Source organism: Aulonocara sp. 'chitande type north' Nkhata Bay, linkage group LG10, assembly GCF_057382095.1.
Source record: "Aulonocara sp. 'chitande type north' Nkhata Bay isolate Kocher_YH1m ecotype deep benthic linkage group LG10, A_spYH_male_GT1.1, whole genome shotgun sequence".
NCBI classification, from domain to species: Eukaryota; Metazoa; Chordata; class Actinopteri; order Cichliformes; family Cichlidae; genus Aulonocara; species Aulonocara sp. 'chitande type north' Nkhata Bay.
In genome coordinates this window covers 3,221,296-3,245,791 of record NC_141353.1, presented here as the reverse complement: position 1 = coordinate 3,245,791, position 24,496 = coordinate 3,221,296, and the positions used below count along the sequence as shown (strand labels likewise).

At 40.1% G+C, this 24,496-nt stretch overlaps 3 protein-coding genes across 5 annotated transcripts in view; 2 read left to right on the top strand and 1 right to left on the bottom strand.

Annotated features, from left to right (window-relative positions):
- The window catches only part of gdpd5a (glycerophosphodiester phosphodiesterase domain containing 5a), a 34,130-nt gene extending 32,893 nt beyond the window's left edge, over positions 1 to 1,237 (bottom strand). For all 3 annotated transcript variants that reach the window (XM_086307830.1, XM_086307832.1, XM_086307831.1), the window contains exon 1: positions 928 to 1,237. The gene's annotated coding sequence lies outside the window, so the exon portion shown is untranslated. The remainder of the gene's footprint in view (positions 1 to 927) is intronic.
- Positions 1,238 to 4,667: 3,430 nt separating this feature from the next.
- On the top strand, positions 4,668 to 8,544 carry serpinh1a (serpin peptidase inhibitor, clade H (heat shock protein 47), member 1a). Its single transcript, XM_086307842.1, has 5 exons — positions 4,668 to 4,856; positions 5,696 to 6,319; positions 6,407 to 6,505; positions 7,381 to 7,613; positions 7,694 to 8,544. Exons 2-5 carry the CDS (start codon positions 5,722 to 5,724, stop codon positions 7,994 to 7,996), a joined length of 1,233 nt encoding a protein of 410 aa, XP_086163968.1. The 5' UTR covers positions 4,668 to 4,856; positions 5,696 to 5,721; the 3' UTR covers positions 7,997 to 8,544.
- Positions 8,545 to 9,865: 1,321 nt separating this feature from the next.
- On the top strand, positions 9,866 to 18,991 carry acer3 (alkaline ceramidase 3). The gene is made up of 11 exons (XM_086307845.1): positions 9,866 to 9,986; positions 11,929 to 12,039; positions 12,199 to 12,251; positions 12,389 to 12,441; positions 12,688 to 12,769; positions 12,868 to 12,903; positions 15,167 to 15,225; positions 15,356 to 15,457; positions 15,767 to 15,871; positions 15,954 to 15,999; positions 16,113 to 18,991. Exons 1-11 carry the CDS (start codon positions 9,884 to 9,886, stop codon positions 16,164 to 16,166), a joined length of 804 nt encoding a protein of 267 aa, XP_086163971.1. The 5' UTR covers positions 9,866 to 9,883; the 3' UTR covers positions 16,167 to 18,991.
- The last annotated feature ends 5,505 nt before the right edge of the window (positions 18,992 to 24,496 follow it).

Genomic DNA, 24,496 nt, shown 5'->3' with positions numbered 1-24,496 from the left:
CTAGTCTCACGAGGCAGTCTTTAATTTGTTAAATGTGATTTAAATGTGACAAATAACGGAGGTAATGCTGCAGGATGGCCAGGATACACCGACAGATAAAAACTGATGGTCAGATATGTCTTCCACTCACATTTGGAAGCACAAAGAGAAAGAAACAGGTGCAATTAAAGTTTATGAAGTTCGATAGATGATGATGTTGTAACTTTAAAGCTTCACTTGGGAAAAATTAGCTTAACAGTTTTGTAATTTACAGTCTCACAACATTTACTAAACCTGGTCCAATGGCTTTCAAGAATTCAATTCAATTCAGTATGTAGCCCCAAATCACAACAACAGTCGCCTCACATTCTAAAGTCGCCTTATATTCGAAGGTAAAGACAGCACAACAACACAATTCAATGTTTCATACCTAATTCAATGTCAGTTAGACATGAATCTATTATTTTCACTGTTTATTAATCTGACATTCAGATCATTTAATCATTTTGTCCATGAAAGTCTTTAAAAGGCTATAATACTTCCAGTTCTATTAAAGTAATGCGCCATAACTGGGACGCTGGGCTCAGCATTCAAAGAAAGAAAGTAATTATTCAGTTATCCAAATAGTTTGAAAGTATTCACCTGTGGACTTCTGGCTCTAGCCTGTCAATTCATTACAGTTTACTCGATTAATATCACGCACAGACTGTATGTTCATCTTTAGCTGCCTCATCTGCCATTTATCTGTGCCTATGTCGAAATTACACGAAATTAACATAAGCATGTATTGGAAAAATAGATTATTTGTGGGGGGCAAACGGGACAGATCACTCAATTTAGTGTCAACAACTGATCACACAACAGAAACAAAGCGATGCAAGTGACAGTTCTGAGGAGCAGTCACTTGGCTTACACGACAATAATCCCATAAAGCGCACAAACACTCACCTCGTCTTCACTACAGGCTGTTTTTCACTGGCACTGCTGGAAAAGTCTCAGTCCCTCTGTTAGTTAGTCAGTATTTCCATGGATGCTGACATAACGCCGTCTCTTCGCAGTTTATGGATCCACACAAGACTTTCAGGTTACTTTGAGTGGCAGTGTGAGAGACGCAGCGGCATCAGTGTGTTTTATATCCGGACAAGAGAGCTAATGGAGAAAGGAGAGGGGAAAAAACAACCCTTGTAATAAATGGAAGGCTTGCCTCTGCTTGGATACAGATGCACCTACATTAGCGTTCATAGCAGAGTGAATACTAACTGTAATCCCTGTGACACTCGTGGGCGGAACTGTGGCCCACACTGCAAGAAACATCCTGTCTCCGCAGTTTTTACACCTGACCAATGCACGGCAGCACCTGTTGAAATGTGGGGTATTTCTTGCAGTGGGGTAACTTCTCTCTCTCTGTCGGGTAAGTGGACCTGAGCAGCACTTTCACTCTGAGTGGGTCTGGAGATCCCGGTCAGTGGATCCCAGTGAGAAATTTGCTGCACATTTTTGGGCAACTGATAGCCCAAAAATGCTAATGCTAAAAGCCAAATGTGCTGGATATAAAAATCCTCTTATCTGAACAACAATTAGGTCCATAATCTGTTGGACAAAGTTTTACAGTGTCTGTAGTTTTCCCTCTGTGGATTTTAAATGAAACAATCAAGATGCGAATAAAGTTCAGGTTTTCGGTTTTAATTCAAGGGGGTTTACTGAAATAATACCTTATATGTAATATAAATATATAGTGTATGTCTTATATATAAAAAAAACACCTTTGGAATTTACATTTTACAAATGAAATAAATCTGAGATTTTTAAATCCACAGTAATGAATTTAATTTTTTATTTCTCTCAAAATTTAAACTGAAAACTATCCAAATAGTCCTTCGTTCCAAGCTGAGAAGGCTTCAGATTGAGTTTTCTTTTAGTGCAGACTTTCCATAAATATGACAAGAAATACTTTGTAATGATGCAAAAATCAAACTATGTAAAAATATTCTCTTCAATAATTTCAGAGGACTTTAAGACTACAAGCTTTAGGATTATTGTTCACAATGTGTGGCTACAAATGTGCATCTTTACTTCTTCTCTGCACACAAAAACAAAGCAAAATGTAACACATTAGAATTTGCTGAGGGCAGAGGGAGATGCAGAAGGGGACGACAAGGTATCTTGAATCAACCAAGATGCACACATTTGGTTACTGGGAGAGATCATCGGACAAAGAGGAAAAATGTGACAGGAATTATCTCACATTTCTCAGGGAGTTGAGGGACATTTGCACATTTAAAGTGTGGGTGGAGATCTCAGGAAAGGAGGCTCAAGATAAGAGCTCATAGTGAGAGAAATGACTTAATTAAACCTCTGCAGGGGAGGGTTCTGAGGTTGCCAAGGAGGGAAGCGTGACATCAGGCTCATGGAAATGTCCACGTTTCCTGGAATTTACCAGACAACAGGGTCAGGGTCGGGCGGCCGCCAGATCTCAGGCTCAAAGGATGACATGCAGGTGCAGAAGTAGGGAGTCATAATCATTCTTGTAATTGTACCATTTTTCCCCATCCCTGCTATTTTACCATTTGTAAAATTCCTGCTAAGACTGACTGTAAAACACACTGATAAAATGAGTTATCAGCAAAAACTAGAAAGTAACACGACATTTGCATCTGCATTACATTTCTCACATCATTCAGTTCCTTTTAAAGCCTTTTGTAAGTTTAAGTGTTCAGAAAAAGCTCTCAGCATAAAGAGACGCATGGAATGAAACACACCAGTACTCCTCTCTCCATTCTCCTTTCAGACTGTTCAAGCAATTGAAACGATTGTTGTAATATGAACATAATTATGTACACGGCCACAGAGGACTATGGCAGCAGTGCCTTACCTAAACACCTGGCAAAGCGGGAGAGGAGATGAGTAAAGTCTTGTAAGAGATCTGGCTATTCCAGGCCCAGCAGTCAGAGATTAACCCTTGGCTTTGGATAATTACATAAGATCCCTTTAATCCTTGGCAATTTAGCAGTGGCAATGAAGGTACCTCAGCTAGAACTTCTTTGCACATGAAATGCACGCTCAGGTGCAGCGTTTTTAACCAAATGTTGAGGACGACAAGAACTTTATTGGAATGTGAACAAATGCCATGAGAGGGATTTTGTAAAGCCTGATATTTGTGATGCTTAAAACACACACATGAACACACACAAAAGAAAACCTACTACACGTTTTTGTGTATAGAAATGAATTAACAAAACTGTGCTGAGTAAGTGGTTGTAGTGGCAGTGACAGCAGGAACGCTTAATAAGAGGATTTATTTTCATCTCCTATCTATAACTAGCTCTTTGTTGGCCTCTAGTGGCCATGGAAAGTACAAGGACTGTCAATTTGAAATCTTTCTGCCGCCATTAGTCGTAACACATTCAATCCACAAGCGGAAGGTCACTGGTTTGATTCAAGCCAGAGACACAAATCCCCTTTAGGTTTGCATCAGTAACAGCATCTGGTGTACAACTCTGCCAACTCAGAGTTTTGTCGTTATTATTATTATTATTACATTATTATTTCAACAGCTGTAACAAGAGAGTCTCTCAAACACGAGAAAGATACAGTTACTGTTATCCTGTCTTATTTGAATGGTAATAAAAATGATAGTTGCAAGGACTTTCTCAGCTTATGTATTTAAAATAGCAATGTTTTAATGAGAGTGATCTACCTATTGATATGACCGCGTCTCTCTGCAAACCATTCATATCGAAAAACGCTGCCAAGAAAGAACAGCGTGCTGTAAAAGCACAAGGAGAGTGTTATACCGGACGTGCTTCCACTGCTTCTGTAACTTCCTGCTGTCTGATCCACTTCTAAACACAGAAGTGGGAGTGTGAGAGTGCACATGACACGAGGAAGAAGGAAGGATTCATGGGGGAAAAAGCTACTCAGACAGTATGGGGCCTAAATACTGTTTTGACTACTGACACAGCTATCAGAAAGAATCAGATATGGTATTTAGTGAAGCTTGTTCTGAAAATCAGACCATCTCTGCAGATTTAATCTGACGGTATTGTGTACAGAGTTCACCACTTACAGCAATACTAAAGTGCAAACGCCTGCCAAACTACTTTCTGGACAGTCAGTCTTCTTATTGTGTAATATGTACCCGGCAGTTATATCTAGTTAATGTTGATTTTAGTTGCAGTTGTACTGCTTCACAGAACTTCCTGTTGTATTCAGTGGTGTTCTCCACATTCCGCTGCCCAGTGGTCTGTGCGGCTTTCAAATCATGCAACAGAGGAGGAAAGAACAGGATGAGGAAGAGAGAGAAAAAAAGTTGAGGGGGGGCAAATACTGAGATAATTATAAAGACAGTTAATTGCCACTATGGCAAAAACACCTGCGCTGGCAGGCATGTCGTTTTATCGTGAAGAAGAACAGTAATGAAGCTACCACATAAACAGGACTATATTTATGCATACTGGTTTCTTCAGCCAGACGCCTCTCTGTTACTGAAAGTACAACATACATTATGCAGATTTTGTTAATGATTGGGAGGTCTTATACAGTTAGTCACGGGGAGTAACTTTAGTAGAGGTCATGAGATGGTAAGTTGAGTATTTAAGTGTTAACTGTTTGATTACTCTCCGTGAAATAAAGTTTTAGGCTTTAGGACCTGGGAGGGTGAGGATTCTTCACCCACTCATCCACATGGGCGGGACTGGCCTGGAAATCTGATTCCAGGGCAGAGATTTTCATGCTCTGGGGCCTGGGAAATCGTCTCATACACTTCTGTCTTTGCCATCAGATACTTTCACTTAATACCGGTCAGGTCAGTGCTGGGGGGATCTTTTTGTAAGCAGCTTGACGATAAACCTGCCGAGTTATTCAAAGGACCCAATAAGGTAAGATGAATGTGCTCGGAGCACGGGAAGCATGGAGAGGGAGGGAGAGAGTAGAGGGCGTCCATCAACTGGTGGGAAATGTCCAGGCATGTAAAAAGAGGCCAAAAAGTCTGTCTATCTTTAACATGGTTAAAGATTCCTTTACAGCCATGTAGTTCCTCCAAGTAGTGCGAAAGCAAAGCAACTGCTGCACATAACTAGAACTGCATGACAGTCCAGACTTTCAGGGAGTTGGCTACACCTTTTGACCTGATTTAATCTGTAACAAGGGACGCCTCTCCTTCTTTTATCTACATGTTTTAAATGCCAGTGTCATTCATACTAAGTCACATGTCCAGAAAAATGAACTGCTTGTGACCTGCTCAATTAGACTGATGTAAACATCTCTGAACTACATCTCTAAGTGGTGATATGCATAAAGCCTGTCCTCCCTAAAGTACACGTTCGCTCTATGTACATGAACTGCTCTAAAAAACGCGTCTTTTGCTGTAGGGGTGTGTCATGCGTCAGTGAGTGGCCACTTTTCCCTCACCACAAGTAACCAATGAGCATCAACCAGACTTAGTCCTCCATTAGAGAATGTTATGTATGTTAAGTGTTTTTCCCACTCCCAAGTCATGAACAACTCAAATCTTGCTGACCAATGTTTTGGCTTAGACACAGTGCACCCTGAAGCTGCCTACGTGGCTGTTATACAAGTCATTGCTTGAGGTTTGCACAGAGAGCTGCTTTAAATGGCATGGGCTAAACCACACTTACTAGCCTACCACAGCTTGCATCTTCTAAATCTCAAGAGTAAACCCTAAGTATGTACTGTTTGTCTTCATGTCTTCTCTTAGGTTTTGTCTTTTAGTAACATTACACCATGTGGGCAACAAACCTCGTATCTCTCGTCCTTCTGACAACTGCAGCCTCGGCAGCAACCTCCACATCAAAAGACAAAGTGTTGAGTAACCATGCCACCATCCTGGCTGACAGCACTGCCAATTTGGCTTTCAGTGTCTACCAGAGCATGGTAAAAGACAAAAATGTAGAGAACATTATCATTTCCCCTGTCGTCGTGGCCTCCTCTCTGGGTCTTGTGGCTCTTGGGGGAAAGGCCTCCACTGCCTCTCAGGTAAAAACCATCCTGAATGTAGCTAAAGTTAAAGATGAGCATCTCCACCCCAGTTTGGCTGAGCTGCTCATAGAGTTGAGCGACCCAAAGACTCGCAACATCACCTGGAAGATTAGCAACCGCCTGTATGGACCCAGCTCTGTCACTTTTGTGGAAGACTTTGTCAAAAGCAGCAAAAAGCACTATAATTGTGAGCACTCAAAGATCAATTTCCGAGACAAGAAGAATGCTGTGAACTCCATCAACGAATGGGCAGCCAAGTCTACTGATGGCAAACTGCCTGAGGTGACCAAGAATGTAGAAAAGACTGATGGGGCGATGATCATCAGTGCCATGTTTTTCAAATGTGAGTGGATAAGGCTGTGTATACATGTAGTATTCTATACTGTTCCCTAAAAGACACCTAAAATTAACTGAATGTTTTTTCTCTCAGGTCACTGGGATGAGCAGTTCCATCATAAGATGGTGGATAACCGTGGATTCATGGTGTCACGTAGCTACACTGTTTCAGTACAGATGATGCATCGCACAGGTAGCTGGAGACATTCCTATCAGCTTGTTCAGAAACACAGTTTGAGACTAGAAATGGTAGAACATTTTGGGAAAATCGAAAAGTTACTGCTCCAGAGGATCACAGGGCTTGAAAAAGTAGCACCCGCAAACCCACAAACAATATAACTCCACTCTTTACATGTGCATGTTTCACTAGTGAATGAGGGAGTGACTAGGGACTCATTGCCTTGAATAGAGACATCAAGTCTCTGCCACAAAACTTCTGGTAGAAGGATTTTTAGCTAGCATAGCTAAGCTAGCTTTCTGTTTAGTCTTTATGCCAAATTCAGCTAAAACATAAGTGCAGTGACCTATAAAATCAGTCTTTTTCGAAAAATGTGAAAGTATTTATAGGTACTACCATTACTGATACTACTACAACTTTAAGATCACAACACATGTTAATTAAACATAGATATTGATGAGTAAATCTGATATTTCTCACTACTGTTTACTGGGGAGATGAGTCCAAATAACTGCAATAATGTCTGGGGAAATATTATTATCATACTGTATCTGTAGGTAGGAACTTGATTCACAAAAAAAAAAAAAAGATCATAACTCGCTGAATTTTCAACTCACTAGTAAATGGTTTGAGTAGTTACAAATGCCGGGCACAGTAAGATTATTTCTTCCCATTTATACAGAAACAATTTCCAGTATATACTATCTAGGGAGTTTGTAAAAACTGTGGTTAACAGCTGTGCATTTACCGGTTCAATATCCAACATTATGCAAAACTAAATATGAGTAATAAATGTAACACTTTCTTTTTTTGAAAACTGTAACCAGCAGAAATTTTAAGAGACTCTCATGGACAGATTGATGATATTTGTAATTAATTTGTTTCATCAGGTCTCTTTGGCTTCTATGATGACAAAGACAATAAGTTATCTATCCTGAGCATGCCTCTATCTCATAAGAAGTCCACTGTGGTATTCATCATGCCCTACCATGTGGAACCTTTGGATAGACTGGAAAAGATGCTGACCAAGAAGCAGGTGGATAAATGGATTGGTTTGCTACAGGAGACAGCTATAGCTGTGTCTCTGCCCAAAGTCAGCATGGAAGTCAGTCATGATCTGCAGGTAAACAATTTAAGAGTTTGTGCCTTACCACAGAACACTCTTTTACATTGTCACTATAAACATTTCATGTTACTCCTCAGAAACACCTCCAGGAGCTGGGCCTGACCGAGGCTGTGGACAAATCTAAAGCTGACTTTTCCAACATCTCTGGGAAGAAGGACCTCTACTTGTCAAGTGTGTTCCACGCCTCTGCTTTGGAATGGGACACTGATGGAAATGAAATTGATACCAGTATCTTTGGCACAGACAAGCTGAAAAACCCTAAACTGTTCTACGCTGACCACCCCTTTATTTTCCTAGTAAAGGACCAGAAAACAAGCTCCATCTTGTTCATTGGCAGGATGGTCCGACCAAAGGGTGAAAAGATGAGAGATGAACTGTAACCATGTGTGTAAGTTAGATGTTTGGCTGTTATCATGAGTGTAGATTTTATACTGCAGCATGTTGAGAAATGAAGAGTACATCTGATACTATGTAAGAGCACTCTTTTATGTCACATGGCAACAACATTCCATAATACACAACTTAAACATTTGTCTTGTAATTACTGTATGAGGCGATGTGCACATCTTTGAATTTGGGACAGTTGTTAATATTTCAGTGTGTGTGTGTTTGTTTGTATGTTGGCATGTCACATTATGGACTGAATACTTACATTAAGTATGACATATTAAAGTTTTTGTTAAAGCACACTTTGTTTTAATAAAGTAGCAGTAACATCAGAATTTGTGCACGAAAAAGGTTTCTGGTGTCATTAAGTCTTAAAAAATTATGTAAAATGTGCACATCCTACAAGCTTCCTTACCTTTTTGTGTCCACTTGTCTTTGTTTGGAGTCACCCTGAATGCAGTTCGATTTGTGCGCACATGGTTTAGCAAAGCAAAATATGATTGAGCTATTGTAAATGTCCGGTTTTTGCAATAAAAGTATAAAAAAAAGAACTAGCAGGTTTTATCCTTATTTTAGGATGCTGCCCTTTACTTTGTGACCTAAATAACATCTGGTTTGCTTGTCAAGAGTAGGAATTTGGCCTTAGGCGAGCAGAGTTTTAGTAGGATATAACAACTGGAAAAATCCATTGGAGGTGATCATATAGCGTTTTGGACAGCTCTACCTTCAAAGGGGACGAGACCTGGCTTCTGAATGCACAAACTTAGGATATTTAGACCTCAACTAAATATTTGACAAAATATTCTGGTATAAACACGTGGCTGCTGCTCCAGGACATGGTTATCGTCACATCAGCAATTTCCTAATAACAACTGCTCCAAAACATAAAATTAATGGATGATCCATCATTTGATTGGCTAGAAAACCGGTTAGGTAAGTAAGTAGGGCCTAAGAAAGCATGCAAGAATCAATACTAAAGATAAACACTGTCATTGTCAACAGCACAGCACAGCTCAACACACCACCTAAAGGCCATCTGTATTTATGACACATGCACAAAGAAAAATAACAATTAGACAAAAGACATGTGTTTCCTTTCTGTTGCAGTGTGTGCATGCCATTTTTAATATATTGAACACAGTTCTTTAACATGGATTGGACTGTAGCTTACTTAAAGTCAGTGGTGAACGGGTGGTTAATTGCTCTGCCTTTCATATAGAAACACACAGCTATGTAGAGATTTATATAACAGTGGAAGTATCAGTCCCCGCCCCGCCTATTGTTTTATCGTCACTGTACACACTGTTTACATTGTGTTACTGATTTGTTCAGACTGTGTCGTTCAGTGGTTCCTCTTTGCTTGAGCTGTGTGACACATTTCTGTCTAATTGTTGCTGACGTAGTAATAACGTCTTGATACTGTTTATTGTTGCTATGACTTAACATAGTCCACACTTTAATGTGTACGGGAAGAGAACAGCCCACCATGCCAACCCTAACCTTGTTTTGGTAGTAGAATGGTGGGATTGTGTATATTTATGGAGTGAACCAGCAATAGCATTTTGCCATTGCAATCTTTTTTAGGTTACAAGTCTAAAAAGTACTATGATGTTTACATATTTACAAAGAAAATATATAAAATATACACGAAATGTGCACTTATACGTTACATGAAACCTTCGTTTTTAATACCTTCAGGGTGTGCTTTCACTTTTGTGTATTTGTAGTGTGTATTTTCGTGTGTTTTTTTTTTTAGCAGCAGCTCAACTGGCTCTCGCTATCGCCCTCTCCATCGCGCGTGGAGGAGGGCTCGCGGAGCGCTCGTGCACTGTGATGGGACTACAAATCCGTTAGCGCCTACAGCCTCCTCCTCTTTCATCATGGCTCCCTCGATAGACAGGCAAGGATACTGGGGGCGGCCGACCTCAACACTGGACTGGTGTGAGGAAAATTATGTCGTGTCCTTTTACATCGCGGAATTCTGTAAGTAAAAATCTGCCCGCACCATCATTTACTCTAAAAACGGTGAATTTGGGGGTTCGTTTAATGAGGCTTTAGACTGGGAGAGTCGTAGTACTTCGCCCCTCTAAGGTAAACATAGGAAGAACTGGTGTAACTGTAATGTAGTGCATATCTATTATTGTGTTATCTCGGCTAATAACATGATTTTCTCCGTGTAGTGTAAACGTTAATCTGTACGGCTACCGGAGCTGTAAGTAAATGAGGAAAAATATACGCTGTTTACAGCGGATATATTGTCAACCTGTTCTGTGCATCGTAACGCTAGCCAGCACTCGCTACACGTATCGAACAACCTTTAAACCTGTATGCAAAGCAGCTCAGCACAAACGGCTCACTTCATATTATTTCACGTTGCCAGCCATTTGTGTTACAAGTCCGCTGTTGAACGTGTTCTTCCTGTAAGACAGTACGTTAGTCAGTCACGGGCACCACTGGAAACTTGATAAAACATTCCCTTCACATTATCAGGGCGCCTCTCTGCCTTGTCCACCGATAAAAAAAAACCTGTTCCTCTGGAACCGTAATCTTAGATTAAACCGCTGTTTCCATCAGTCTTATCAAAAAGCTGTTGTATCAGCAGAAATGACAGGACAAAGGCTTGAACATTAAGGAGACAGTAAAACTCTTCGAAATAATTTACTCTAGCCAAACAAGCGAACAGAAGAATGACCCATTCCTGTGCAGCAAACAAAAATGTTTACCCAGCCTGTTCATGGCGACAGTTCGTAACATAAAGTGATACAAATGACTGTCGTCATGTGTGACACAGTGCAAAATCCATGTGTCCAGCAAGTTCATTGTAATACATTGTAACTGTTACAGTACTTCTCCTTTGAAGGGAAAAGGTTCACTTGCTGTTGTCAGCGGTGTTCAGAGTTACTGTATGGTGCAACAGTTGATCCAAAGTTGGCTCAAAGTGATCTTAAGCGTTGCAGTTTGGACTCCTTTGTCATCTGTCTTCCTCTGTCTGACACACATCTGCCTAGCTGCAGGTTTTCTGCTATAGTTTCGTGTGTCCTTTATAGTAGACTGCACTTCTGGTATGGGTAATTTTTATCAGTAACCAAAATCTGCATATTTTGGTGGCTTTAATCAGGAATCTGCAGATAAAGGCATGCTGGTTTCTGGAGATTCTAGTAAGTTAGTTTTCAAACAATGCAATGTCCTGGTAAGTCTGATTGTTTTCCACGCCTCAGTGCATACATAGCCACACCCACAAAGTGCAAGGTTGTGTTCAGAGTTGAGCTCTGTTTTGTCAGGTTCCCTGTGGACTAGATGATGTGCAAGCAGTGCTCCATGCACACGTTAATGACCTATGGGGGGAGGGAGGTTCTCTGCCTGAACAGTGACACCGGTTCAGTCAGAGGACACATTTGTATATCAAGCGTAGTTTTGCTCGGCGTAATTGGTTGAATCATTTGAATCAGAAATGACCACTACAACCCTACTACAGGTCGCCCTCATCTGTCTGTGCCACACTGTAAAACATAGTGGGGAAAACACAGCCTATAAAATTAGGATCTAAAACACAAGATTGTAACATGCTGTGTGAAAAATGTGATTTCAGGTTTGAGTGTATAGGTGTCATATTAATTTGTCAGTAAAGGGGTCGGGTAGTTTTAGTTTTGACTAGCTAAGAAGCAAAAACCCAGATCAGTCTAAATTCAAACTATTTGCATATTTGAACAGTTTAAATAAACGAAACCTAGTGCTATTGCTTCTATATCGTATAATAGAGATTTTATAGCTGTGCACCCTTTGAATTTTATGCTGCAACCGTGGTAATGCGATACCATGCATAACACTCGTTGCGGCCATGTCACGTTTTCTTTTCAGAGATGTGCAGTTATCTTAAAGGTCATGTCACCCGACTTTCATTTATCTATGCTGTCTTTGCTGACAGGGAACACTGTCAGCAACCTGATCATGATTCTCCCTCCCATTTACGGGGCCATCCAGACATTCCGTGACGGCCTCGAGTCCCGCTACATCTGCTCTTTTCTCGGACTGGCAGGTTGGTGCACTGGCTCTGCATTAATGCTGTGATTGTTGCGAGAACGTGCTTGTGACAGTTATTGAGAGTAGTGGCTCAGTATTTACAGCAAACGCCTCCGGCCGAATGTCCTAACTTTGAATTTTTGTGTCTTGTGTGTACTCTTCCCCCACACCCAAGCTGTTGGTGTTGGTTCCTGGTGCTTCCACATGACGCTGCTGTATGAGATGCAGGTGGGCTGCAAATCTGAACATGTCAGCAAAAGCGGGCATAAACTGAACTCATGAGCATTTGCTACTTGACCAAATGCTTGCTTGTACAGTGATGTAGTAATGCGTGTTTCTTTTCTTTTCTGTCTCGTCATTTGCAGTTACTGGATGAGTTGCCTATGATTTACAGTACCTGCGTTTTTGTCTACTGTATGTAAGTGCCTTCATCTTTTTGGATCAATTGTTGCAGCACTCACCTGAGAACAAATCCAGTATCACTGTAAAATGAACCAGTGAATCCTTTACTGATAACTTGATGCCTTAAAAAAAACCAGCCTGTTTTTGAAGATTTGTTTCTAGATTTCACTTTCATTTTAGCTCAGCTTATATTTGCCCTTTGCCCTTTGGTTCTCTTCTTATCAAGATCAATATAAAAGATAAATATTAATTTGTTTTTCAGATATGAGTGTTTCAAGCAGGAGAAAGGTGTCAGTTTATTTCCTATTGCAATATTATTTATCTTCAGTGTCTCAGTCACTGTGGTGAGTATACATGTTTTCATTACCAGTTTACTCTGAAACTGAACTCAGGAAGAAAGCATTAACGATCGTCCTGTCCCTGTTGACTGTTACTTGTGTAGGTATATTTGCAGTGGAAGGAGCCAGTGTTTCACCAGGTAAGGGAGTGTTTTGCATTATGTTCACCTGACTCATGTTGCTCATTGTTTGCAATTAGGGTGCCTTAGGTCTACTTTGGCTTGTGTAAACACTGAGCTTGCCAATGCGGCATGCAAACTCAGCTTGGTGCATTGTGGGTGTTAAATGTATGGCAGCATTTCACACCAAAGCAGAGGAATTTCAAGTGTACCATTAAGAAAAATGATCCAGAGCCCTGAAAAAGAAACAAACCTTTAACTGTGGCATTAAACACGTCAAACACTTGTTGCCAGGAAAGAGATAAATCTAATACGCCTAACCCTAAAAACCATTAAAGATAAGCATAGCCAAGTATGTAGGGCTGCTGTTAGTGTTTGTCTGTACCTGTTATAGTCTCAGGTAATGTGCTGTGTTACAGCAATAAAGACAATGTGACAAAGTGGCCTTTGTTTAGTCCTTGGAGCTGTATTTGTTTACTAATCACACTGGTCTGTAGTGGTTGTGATAACACTCCCTCTGTTCTAGCATGGTGAGCCAACACATCCATAAACATGCACAGAAACATGATGTCAGTTTAGTTAACAGTTGTGTGCTGCTTAGCTGAAGAATGTTTGCTTTATTTTTAAATCTTACTCAAAAATCTGACAGTGATATACTATTGCTACAACTACCGCTATTGCTAGTAATAGTAATAATAATAAATGGTAATTAACCCAGGCCTGCTACTGGCCCAGTTCCACTGGCAGCCATACACAGCCTCCACCAAATGTAACAGATGATGTAGTATGCTGTGGACTATGAGCTTTTCCTATCTGTCTGGTTTATTTAGTATTTCCAGCCTGATGCTGGCCTCTTTCACTTGCATCAGCATTTCTTTTGACCTCATATTAACCATTCCAGTGAAAACACTTGAACACTTTAAATCAACTTAATTCCTATATCTTTACCTGATACAGCTTGCTAGCCAGTTGTCAATATATTTTTGAGCCTTAGAGTTAAAGTTAAATTTTTGCATCTGAATCACATTAGGCTGTTTTGTTTTTAAATTCCACTGTGGAGGGTAAACAGAGCTCTGTATAACCTCCAACTAGAAAAAAATAGAATTAGAATTGTCCAAATACTTATGGACCTAGCTGTATATACTGGTTCCTTTCTTTAGTTATATTCTAATTTGCTACCATATTGTTCCTTTTTATCTGTTGTTAAAAAAGAGCCAAGTCAATAATGCTACAGGTCAAACACAACACAGTCTAACAGGGATTAGTGAGTCCTGAATTATGGGCCTCAATTACCTGTTAGTTACAGTTCTGTCTAAAAGTCTTGAGCCACCCTTAATTTCTTTATATTTTGCTTTCAAGGAACCAGACGTATAACTTTTTGAACTGTTCTTCAGTAATTGTTCTCCAGGCTTTGTGAAGGTCTTTCAAATGTTTAACTTTGTCACCGACTTGTTGTCCCTGACCATTTTCAGGGAAATGTTTCTTTATCAGCTTAACAAAAAATGACCTATGATCATTCAAGTATAAAAAGACACCTGACACCTAAAGAACCTGTTTTAAATTGTATCTTTAGGCACTGTGTTACTAGCAGACTGTTGGAAAAACACAGAAGATGTTCCCATTTGTTTTTCAGTTAAATTAATGAAAAATGCTAAAATTACCTTTTTATGATTGGGTGTGTGACACATTTACAGACTTCTGTTTCCAACAGGCTTTTTCTGCCTTCTGGTGAGCAGCTGTTGCTCAGAGTTAGAGCGGAGGGTCGATCCCTGCACAAAGCTAGTGCAGTGTTAGACCTTTTAATAAATGTGTCCATGCTTTTCACAGCTCAGCTAAAGCCAACATGAAACAGAACTTGAATATGATTATTGGGCTTGGCTAGATTTAGTATTAGAAATCTTTCTGGCTGCATGTTCTTTTTCGATTATAAGGAACTTCTCAGATATGCCACTTCCTGAGCAGAAATAAAACTGCTGACAATTCTGATTAGAAAGCTCAAATGATTTATATCACAAAAGGTTAGCAGTTGGCTACAATGTGCATGAAACACCAGAAAACAAAAATGTTAGATGAAAGGAGATTTTACATGACCAACATCATATGCTAATAAGCTGTGTTATTATTTGTTGTGCACAAGCTCGGGCTGTTTCCATCGGAGGAATTTCCTGTCAGTTGAACTCTGCTGACTCAGTGGAAATGTATAATTACTGAAAGATTGTATCTGTATCCATATCATGCATGATCCAACTCTGTTTCAAATCCAAACACCTGCCCTTGTTTCCAGGTCATGTATGGTGCTCTAGTAGCTTGCCTAGTATTGCGTTCTATCTTCATTGTTACATGGTAAGTTTGCCACAAGGTCCATTAAATAAGAAACATTAACATATCAAAAGACGTGTTATTCATTAATATTCAGTAAGGCAACAACATGCTGAAGGGTGTTTTTTGTTGTTGTTGTTTGATTTTCTTTCAGGGTGTACCCATGGCACAAGCCACTGTTCTACACCTCTTTAGCTATCTTTTTGTTGGGTTTCCTTCTTTGGAACATCGACAATATCTTCTGTGACTCTTTAAGGTGAGTAGTGGAAGTTAAGGTTAATTGTGAAATTCTGAGAACCAAGTTAATTATTCTCCACCTAACAGTTGCAATGGTAAAAGTGTTCACTTCAAAGTCATAAACTGTAACTCCGATGTTACTGCAATCAAACCAACCGACACTGTTTCTCTAAAAAAAAAAAATGCATGTTTAGGTTTAAATGTCCATGCAGCTGTTAAATCACGATCTTTGGGTCAATTTCTTATCATTTTTTGTTGTAGTTGATAAAAATGTTTCACTTTGTTAATGTCTCGAGTTGTTGGGTAAACACTTACTTTTGAATCCCAGAGCCAGTAGACAAACACTGCCCCCTGGTGTTGGAGTGGTAACACAGTTCCATGCGTGGTGGCACATATTTACAGGTCTGGGGTCTTACCTACACATACTTTTCAGGTAAGCTTCAGTCACAGGAGATTACAGCTGCAGTGCGGTTTATTGTCCACATGGATTCAAATCAATTGTTCTTGTTTTTTAGTTTGCAGATCAGATCAACCTACCTCAAGTACAGGCCAAAAGTAAAGGTACAGCCAACTCTTTGTCTGCAGGATATTGTGTATGTTATGTAGTGTCACGTGTTTGTTTGAATATTTGTTATCTCACTGGTGACCTGTGGCTGTATCTTAACATTGTACAGTTTCTATGTGGAGTGTGGCCCACATTGCACATTGAACCACAGAGGACAAGCTGAATGAAGGAAAGGGGACCAACCGAAGGATTGTGACTGCCAAAGGCAGACATCCTCGGCACCGGGACCTGCCAATGTCACCCTGCAGCTGCTGGGGGGACCCAGCCAGGGGGAGGGTGGGCCCCAAGACACCACCCCAGGGACCCTTCAGCTCTGCACAGTGGGGATTAAGTACAGTATAGCACTGAGATCAGTTCTAAGAAATTATTATTTTTTAATCACCATAATTTATTAGACTAGTTTTTCTGTAATTTTATTGGAGTGTAGTATTTTATTTGGTTATTAATTTTGGATGCAATGAAGTGATCTGTTGAAGTGACTAATGCTTAAAGGGTTTTGGACTTTAGCTTGGGTAGGGTTTGGGAATGGGGTAATGAGTGTCATTAATGCAAAAGTCACATGACATTGCCTTTGTATGTTCAGTCCTGTGAATGTTTAAATCCCCTTCAAATGCATCCCTGTTAGTAGCAAGTATAGATCAGAGTACTTTGCTTATCGGTAGCTGAGAGAACACTACTTACAGCACATCCTGTCCCTAATGTAGTTTCGGGATATGCTTACTACAAATGGAGTAAATGCCAGCTAGAAATCTGATGCGGTGTAGCTCAGATGTCTCAACTCATCATAGTTGTTCACTCATTTGCTTGTTTGTTTTTTAATATTCTAACGTTTTAAGTTACACTGGGAATCAAAACACACGTGTGATGTGTGAGGTATTTTAATAGTTCAGTGCTCGTACAAAACAAAAAAATTATTGACGAAGTTAAGATTTTTCCTGGTGCAAGGCGCAAGACAAATCACTTTCTACATCTCCAGTTTCTCTGAACAGACAGAAAGCTTCCTCTTCCTGCTAAAGCGATACTCTGAACTAATTTGTGCTTTATGAAGAACTACAGCCACCACGGGGGTAGGTGTAGTGGAACCATAATGAGACTACCTCAGGGTTGTTATACAGTACAGGACAGTCATACTTGAAACGTTGATAGTGAAACTAGTTAAAAGTCTGTCAGTAGAACTTTAGTTGTTGAAAGTGAATCAAAGGACCAAGTGAATGACTGGAACATGTCTGAGTTGTTACATCTTTATGAGCTGCGGTGAATGAAGAACTGGACTTGTCCACTTCTGGCTTGCTAAATATCTCCTTCTGCATTAGCTATCCGGTCTTTAAGCTTGAGTCTGAGTCATTAGCCGTGCCTGGGCCCAAACTCCACTGCAGGTCTCAAAGTCACAAGATCACTGCGGCATCAGTGAGAGTTAAAACTGTCTAAATTCTTTCATCTTTAATAAAATAATCAGTGTTGCTGCTTTACCAGGTGTAACAAATACGTTTAACATCCAGGCATCCATGAAAACAGAATTTATGAAATTTAACAGTTAGAAGTTAGCAGGAAGTTAGCTCGCTAGCTTCCATCTAAATATAATATAGCATGTTCTGAGTGAGGGATTTCAGAAACAAATTAAGACGTACAGCTCTGCTATCACTTTCAACATAAATGAAGACAAAACTAAACAGCAGTGACGTTTGTAGGGTTACTGAAGTTTGGCTAGCTGGTATATAATGATGTGCTACTTGATCGCTAGCGACACAGCTATGTTAGCATAACATAAACAGTAAAGCTAGAGGATAAATCAACTTTTTTCCACTCAATAAAAGTTAACGTGAGGGTTCCCGAAGGTTAGGGACAAATGCAATCTTTTGGCAGGATGCTGTAAACGGACTGAACTTCAGTCAGGAGAACAACTGAGATAAGCTTGTTGAGATTAAATAGAACAAGATACAAAGCATTAAAACATGTAAAAAGCACAAAAGCCTTATTAAACGCAGAGTAGTTTGGGCCCAGAAGCAGGATTCATCAGGCCATCACTTAAAGACCGGATAATCCCCTCAATGTTCATTGATCATTATGTTAAAGAACAGTAATATGGCTAAGTGTCCATAGTAATTCTGAGAAAACTTTCAAAGTCCCATCTTTTAAATTATAGCCAAACAATACATTTTATTTAAAAAACAACAACATGACTTTATAATGACGAGGCAAAGTGTGCAAATGCACATCTACAGACGCCTTGTGATACAGTTTCTCATGCAACCACTAGGTGGCTGTAAATTTCCAGCATATTTCAGACATTGCCAAGCTTGTCATTAAGTGTATGAAGAACTACCTATCTGCTCTAGATCTGGCTGTTAGGATCCATGCTTACATTTGTGTGGTGAAATGAAGGGCTTTTTTCTTTCCAATGTTTTTGTTCGGTTACTGTGAAACCATGGAGATGTATGTAAAACTGGAAGATGCACAACACTACAGTAGTGAGAGATTCTTTGGCATTTGCTGTGGCCTCAACTGCTGTGCACTGGATCTTGAGACAACATGTAGTATTTTCATTTTTTTGGTGTTGTTGTCATAATTAAACGCTGTGTCACCAACTCATGCTTGGGTCTAATAAGTACACAGACCCAGTCTCGGAAAAACATTCGCAAGCACAATGTACAAAAGAAAAGTATTACCGTTGTCCACATGCGTGTTTGGAAACATCACTGTATGATATAGCTTGAAAACGTTGCTCATCAGTATGGGTGATCAGGTGTCAAAGAAGGTGCCTTATCGTTTTCCTAGCAGTGTAATCCGAGTTGCCTTGATGTTTGTGATAAACCATTCAGTTTGTGTTCTGCAGTGTGCCCTTCCCCTGATTATTTGCAGTGAAGAAGAGCAAATTCTGCCATGGTTTTTGTTGTACTTTGATCATGTGCCAGTCTTTTACGGTGTCATGTATTGTCAAATAAAAGAAATGTCAAACTTCCATCACCATATACCATGTGGATCGTGAGTATTGTGTGTTATTGGCATGTTGTTAGTCAGTCGGTTGGAGTCATTCAAACCTAGAGTAAAGCAGTAATTTACTGTGACGCATATACACTGGAAAATGTGGTAAATACATCCTCAGGTGAAGAATGCACAGCATATTAAACACTGTCATTAGGACAAAACACAATATGGAAGTACACCCCATTATTCAGTAGCTTGCACAACCACCTTTTGCAGCAATTTATTAACATATTTCAGTGAGGCTGAGTTTTGGACTTTGTCATTGCTACATTTAGGTTTTTTTGTGTTTTGGCTAAGCTTCGCTTGTCACTGTTTGACAACCTTTTTTGACTCTAGAATACTTTGTTATATAGCAGAGATCATGGTGGACTAAAAGACTGCAAGGTGCCCAAATCATGCCCACCCCATGTTTTTCTGTGCTATGTGGTCAGACATCTGATGTAACTTTGCAAACCTAGGCTGTGCCAAAAAGAGGCTTTCTGCTGGCAGCCTTTTCAAACAAGTTATTTTTGATCAGTCTTAGTGTGACATTCTAAACTTTAACATGTCGCTCATGTATTTTTTGACATTCAGTTTCACTTTGTCTGACTTTGGGATAATTTTTTTTCTGTAAAATGAAAGACTTAAAATGAAAACAATTTCCAAAAAAATGTTTGGAAATGACCCGTTCCAGATTAATGAGCACTGAGGGATTTGTTCTCTAAGATCATCACTGGTGTCTTTCCTGCTTGGCATTGTGGTAACACACAGCTGAATGCTTCAGACCAGCAAACTGCCAAAACGTTTGCTTTTGTAGTGCTTGTGATGAGAACCACCTGGCTGGAAGCAGTGCTTAAACAATGGAAAAAACACAAACTTTGTCCAAAAACCTCTCATGTTTAGCTGTTTTCCACTTTTTCTTTGGTCATTTTAGCCTTTTTGGCCAGGGTGAAGGGAGTATCTGCCATCAAACAAGAAGACAGCCGCATTTAGCTATGATGATGTTTGCTAGTTCACCTTACATGCATTAATGTAATAACGTGGTTAGCCTACTCAACGTAAATTACACACAAACAACATTAAGCTAACAACAACAACAACAATCTTTATTTATAGAGCACATTTAAAAGCCTTGGGCATACCAAAGTGCTTTACATAAAACAATAAAAGGTTCAAACATTGATAACGGATAAATAAAAATAACGAGTTATGTTCATAGATAAAAGCTACCAATAAGAATGACTACAGCACATTCCATAATAAAAGACACCAATAGAAAGATAGGAGGGAATTAATACAAGAGGTCAATAGGTCACAGCAACCAAACAAACAAACAAACCAGCAATTAAAAGGTGGAGAAGGCAAGTTTAAAAAGATATGTTTTAAGCTGTGATCTAAAAGAATGAATAGAATCAGATGCCCGGATGCCAATCGGGAGATTGTTCCACAGCACAGGTGCGACAAGAGCAAACGATCGATCACCTCTAGTCTTAAGTCGAGATCTGGGCTGAGCCAGCAGTAACTGTGACGATGACCTTAAAGCCCTAGCAGGAGCATAAGGGTTTAAGGTCCTTAAGGTAGCTGGGTGCAGTGTTGTTAGTAATTTTAAAAGTAAACAACAAAATTTTAAATTGAATACGATATTTGACAGGCAACCAGTGCAGATCGGCAAGGACAGGAGTAATGTGGGCAAACTTGCTGGTTTTAGTTAGAATGCGAGCTGCAGCATTCTGAACTGTCTGTAATCTCTGTAAAAGGGAAGAGTGGAGACCACAATGAAGTGAATTACAATAGTCTAGCCTCGACGTTACAAAGGCGTGGATGAGCTTTTCGAGGTCTTTATGCGGGATATAGCGCCTAGCCTTAGAGATAAGACGAAGCTGGTAAAAACTAGATCTGACAACAGCAGACACTTGTTTGTCAAGTGAAAAGGAGCTGTCAAATAAGACACCCAGATTCCTGACAGTATCAGAGAGAGAACAACTAAGAAAACCAAAGGCATCCCGGAGTTTGGCACGAAGGGCGTTACTACCAAAAATCATAATCTCGGTTTTCTTCTCATTAAGGATAAGAGAATTCGACAACAACCACTTCTTGGCCTCAGACATGCATTCTCGGAGGCTATTCAGAGACAGAGCAAGATCGTCGTTTAGCTCAAAATAGAGCTGGATATCATCTGCATAATAGTGATAAGCAATATGGTATTTCTCAAAGATGGCACTTAAAGGAAGCAAATATAATGAGAAAAGGGTAGGGCCCAGCACAGATCCCTGGGGGACACCACAGCAAACAGGTACAGCCGAGGAAGAGGATGTAGCCAGATGTACCGTAGAGAGCCGATTGGAGAGATAGGATTTAAACCAATCCAGGGCAGCGCCCTTGATGCCTACAGTGTGCTCAAGTCTCGCTAATAAGATATTATGGTCAACCATGTCAAATGCCGATGATAGATCCAAAAGCACTAAGACTGAGGGGCGTCCGTTGTCAGCCATTAGTAGGAGATCATTGAAAACACGAAGCAATGCTGATTCTGTGCTGTGATGTTGTTTGAAGGCCGATTGAAATTTATCATTTATATTATTCTCATCAAGGTAGGTCTGCAGTTGGAGCAGAACCACCTTCTCAAGTATTTTAGCCAGAAAGGGAAGCTTAGAAATTGGCCTAAAATTGGCAAAATCACTAAGCTCAAGGTTCCTTTTTTTTTAGAACAGGTTGGATTATGGCATGCTTGAGAGCTGAAGGTACATAGCCAGAAAGCAAGGAGAAGTTCAATATGGACAATAAACAAGGTCCAATTACACTGAAACAATCCTTAACAATACGGGATGGGAGAGCATCATGTACACAGTTAGTATTGTTCAATTTATCAATTAGACGCTTCAGAGTGGAGAGAGAAACGGGTTCAAATTGATAAAAAGTGGCCGAACAATCAGGAGTAGACATACAATCAGTCACCAGAGGAAGAGTAGATCTAAGGGATAAAACTTTATCTAAAAAATAGTTTGAGAATTTTCCACAAAGACCCGGGGAAGACAGCAGTGGCATAGAGGGACGGGGGTTCACCACAGAGTTAAAAATTTTAAATAGAATTCGTGGATTATCACCATTAGTGGTAATAATTTTAGAGAGAAAAGCTACTCACGCAGAGAAGAACGGCTGCTGCTGCTGCCATCATCATCCGTCATCATTTCTGCTACACTGGCAGGGCTAGGGGCCAGGACGTGTTTTTGGGGGATGTTGCTAACTCCGGGTCCGATAACAGGCAACCCACCCGCAGTAGATGTGCACGGTGTGAGGTCTTGCAGCAAACTATCAAATACGGCGCATTTCTCGGCTTTTAAAAAAACGCTATGTGTCGCCAGGTGTTTCATCAGATTTGAGGTGTTACCTCCTTTGACAGTATCTGGCTGCAAGTGAAGTTAGTTTTTTACACACTTCTTCTGCATTTTGGCTTATTTTTGTTAAATAATAACTGCATAGTGTAATAGGTCATGTGTTGTTGTACATCTGGAGTTGCACTGAGCTAATGTTAATACTTGGAAAGGACCTGATTATTTTTTTCAAATCATTTTTTGATACGTAAAACATGGCATATAAAAAATGGAACCTCGTAAAATAAAAGACATGTAATAGCTGACACAGCATAACCAAATGTTGACAGTCCAAACTATGCAGAAGCTGAGAAACCTTTCAGTACATTGAGGAAGAATGTTTGCTATTGTACCTCTGTGTAAGGCATAATAGTAAAAGAAGGCTTGGTCTGGGTTAAAGAAGGTGACAAATCTCAAAACGCGTCACCACTTTTCTGCGCTGATTGAGGTCACTGATTTGCTCCATTAGTCAACGAGTCCTTTGTTAGTCACTTGAGCCTGTTTCAGTGAAGTGCCAACAGGTTCCAGAAATCTAATAAAGGTGTGTGTCTGTGTTTGTATGTGGCAGAGCATGCGCCAAAAAAAAGCAGTTCAGCCACATGTCATAAAAATTTGGCATAGTTATAGTAATATAAATGTAAAACTGCATCTCTGAATAAAGTGTCTGAACTTAGTGTAAAGCTGGTTTCACCTTTTCTTTACTGCTCTGTACGCGCTAAGTGCTTGATCAGTAACACACAGCCCAAATGTGTCCATAAAAAACAAACAGCAACAACAAAACAAAACAGATACTTGTCTTTCTTCTCAGCGTAGTTTACACGGAGGAATTTGACTCTCAGTATCAATCAATCAATCTTTGATTGCTATAGCACATTTAAAAAGGACAGTGTCCATCAAAGTGCTTCACACAAGGTAGCAAAGCAGATTACAACAAAGGCAACAAGAACAGTTAAAAACATTTAAAAACAGTTATAGTTACAGTTACATAGCACATCTGCAGACCAGGTGGATGTCCAAACTAATTTGCTTCAAAGTCTAGATTCCAATTGAATGGAATCTGACATGCGGACATCGATAGGAAGATTATTCCAGAGTTTGGGTGCAGCAATTGCAAAAGCTCGGTCCCCTCTAGTCTTTCGTCGGGGCCTTTGTTGCACTAAGAGCAGTTGGTTAGAGGATCTGAGCGCTCTCTTGGGGCTCTACACGTTGAGAAGGCCTGTTAGGTAACTGGGTGCCAGGTTATTTAAAATTTTAAAGTATACAAAAGGATTTTAATATGGTATTTAACAGGGAGCCAGTGTAGATTGGCTAGAAGTGGGGGGATGGGATCATGCCTTCTGGTGCCAGTTAAGAGGCGTGCTGCGGCATTTTGAACTAATTGCAAACGTTGGAGGGGAGAGAATTGGAGGCCCGTGTACAGAGAATTGCAATAGTCTAGTCTCAAAGTAATGAAGGCATGGATAAGCTTTTCAAGGTCTTTATGTGGAATACAGGGCTTTGCTTTGGAGATTTGACGTAGCTGGTAAAAACTCGTTTTCACAACTGAGGCAACTTGTTTGTCTAACTTGAGTGAGCTGCCCAGGACCACGCCAAGATTTCTAACAGTATAAGAGAGATGGCTGGCATAGGACCCCAGTGTATTAGTTAGCTGGTCCAGGGGAATGGGACTGTCAAAAACAATAATTATCATTTAGAGTTAGAGAGTTTTGTAATAGCCAAGCTTTAACTTCCCGCAGATAGTTGAACAAAGGCACTAATGAGGACTGGACATCCTGATTCTGGGGGGAGTCAATTTGGATGTAGCAGTGAAACGAGATATTATGCTTTCTGAAAATGAGTCTCAAGGGCAGCATGTACAAAGAACATAATGTAGGACTTAGCACCGAGCCCTGGGGGACACCGCAACGGAAAGGGGCAGAAGAGGAAGAGTATTTCCTCATTGTGACGGAGAAAGACCTCTCAGATAAGTATGATTTAAACCATGAAAGGACATTACCTTTAAGTCCAGCTACATGTTCTAGCCTTGCCAGGAGAATATTGTGATCAACCGTTTCGAAAGCCGACGTTAAGTCTAATAAAACTAGGACCACTGAGCGCCCTGAATCAGCAGTTAAAAGCAGTTCATTAAAAACTCTTAATAGCGCTGTATCGGTACTGT

Excerpts from the sequence above, each read along its gene's own strand:
- serpinh1a (XM_086307842.1), top strand. The coding sequence starts at position 5,722 with ATGTGGGCAACAAACCTCGTATCTCTCGTCCTTCTGACAACTGCAGCC. Across the intron at positions 6,506-7,380 it reads ACAGATGATGCATCGCACAG|GTCTCTTTGGCTTCTATGAT; the intron begins GTAGCTGGAGAC and ends TTGTTTCATCAG. Across the intron at positions 7,614-7,693 it reads AAGTCAGTCATGATCTGCAG|AAACACCTCCAGGAGCTGGG; the intron begins GTAAACAATTTA and ends GTTACTCCTCAG.
- acer3 (XM_086307845.1), top strand. The coding sequence starts at position 9,884 with ATGGCTCCCTCGATAGACAGGCAAGGATACTGGGGGCGGCCGACCTCA. Across the intron at positions 9,987-11,928 it reads CTTTTACATCGCGGAATTCT|GGAACACTGTCAGCAACCTG; the intron begins GTAAGTAAAAAT and ends CTTTGCTGACAG. Across the intron at positions 12,252-12,388 it reads CGCTGCTGTATGAGATGCAG|TTACTGGATGAGTTGCCTAT; the intron begins GTGGGCTGCAAA and ends CGTCATTTGCAG.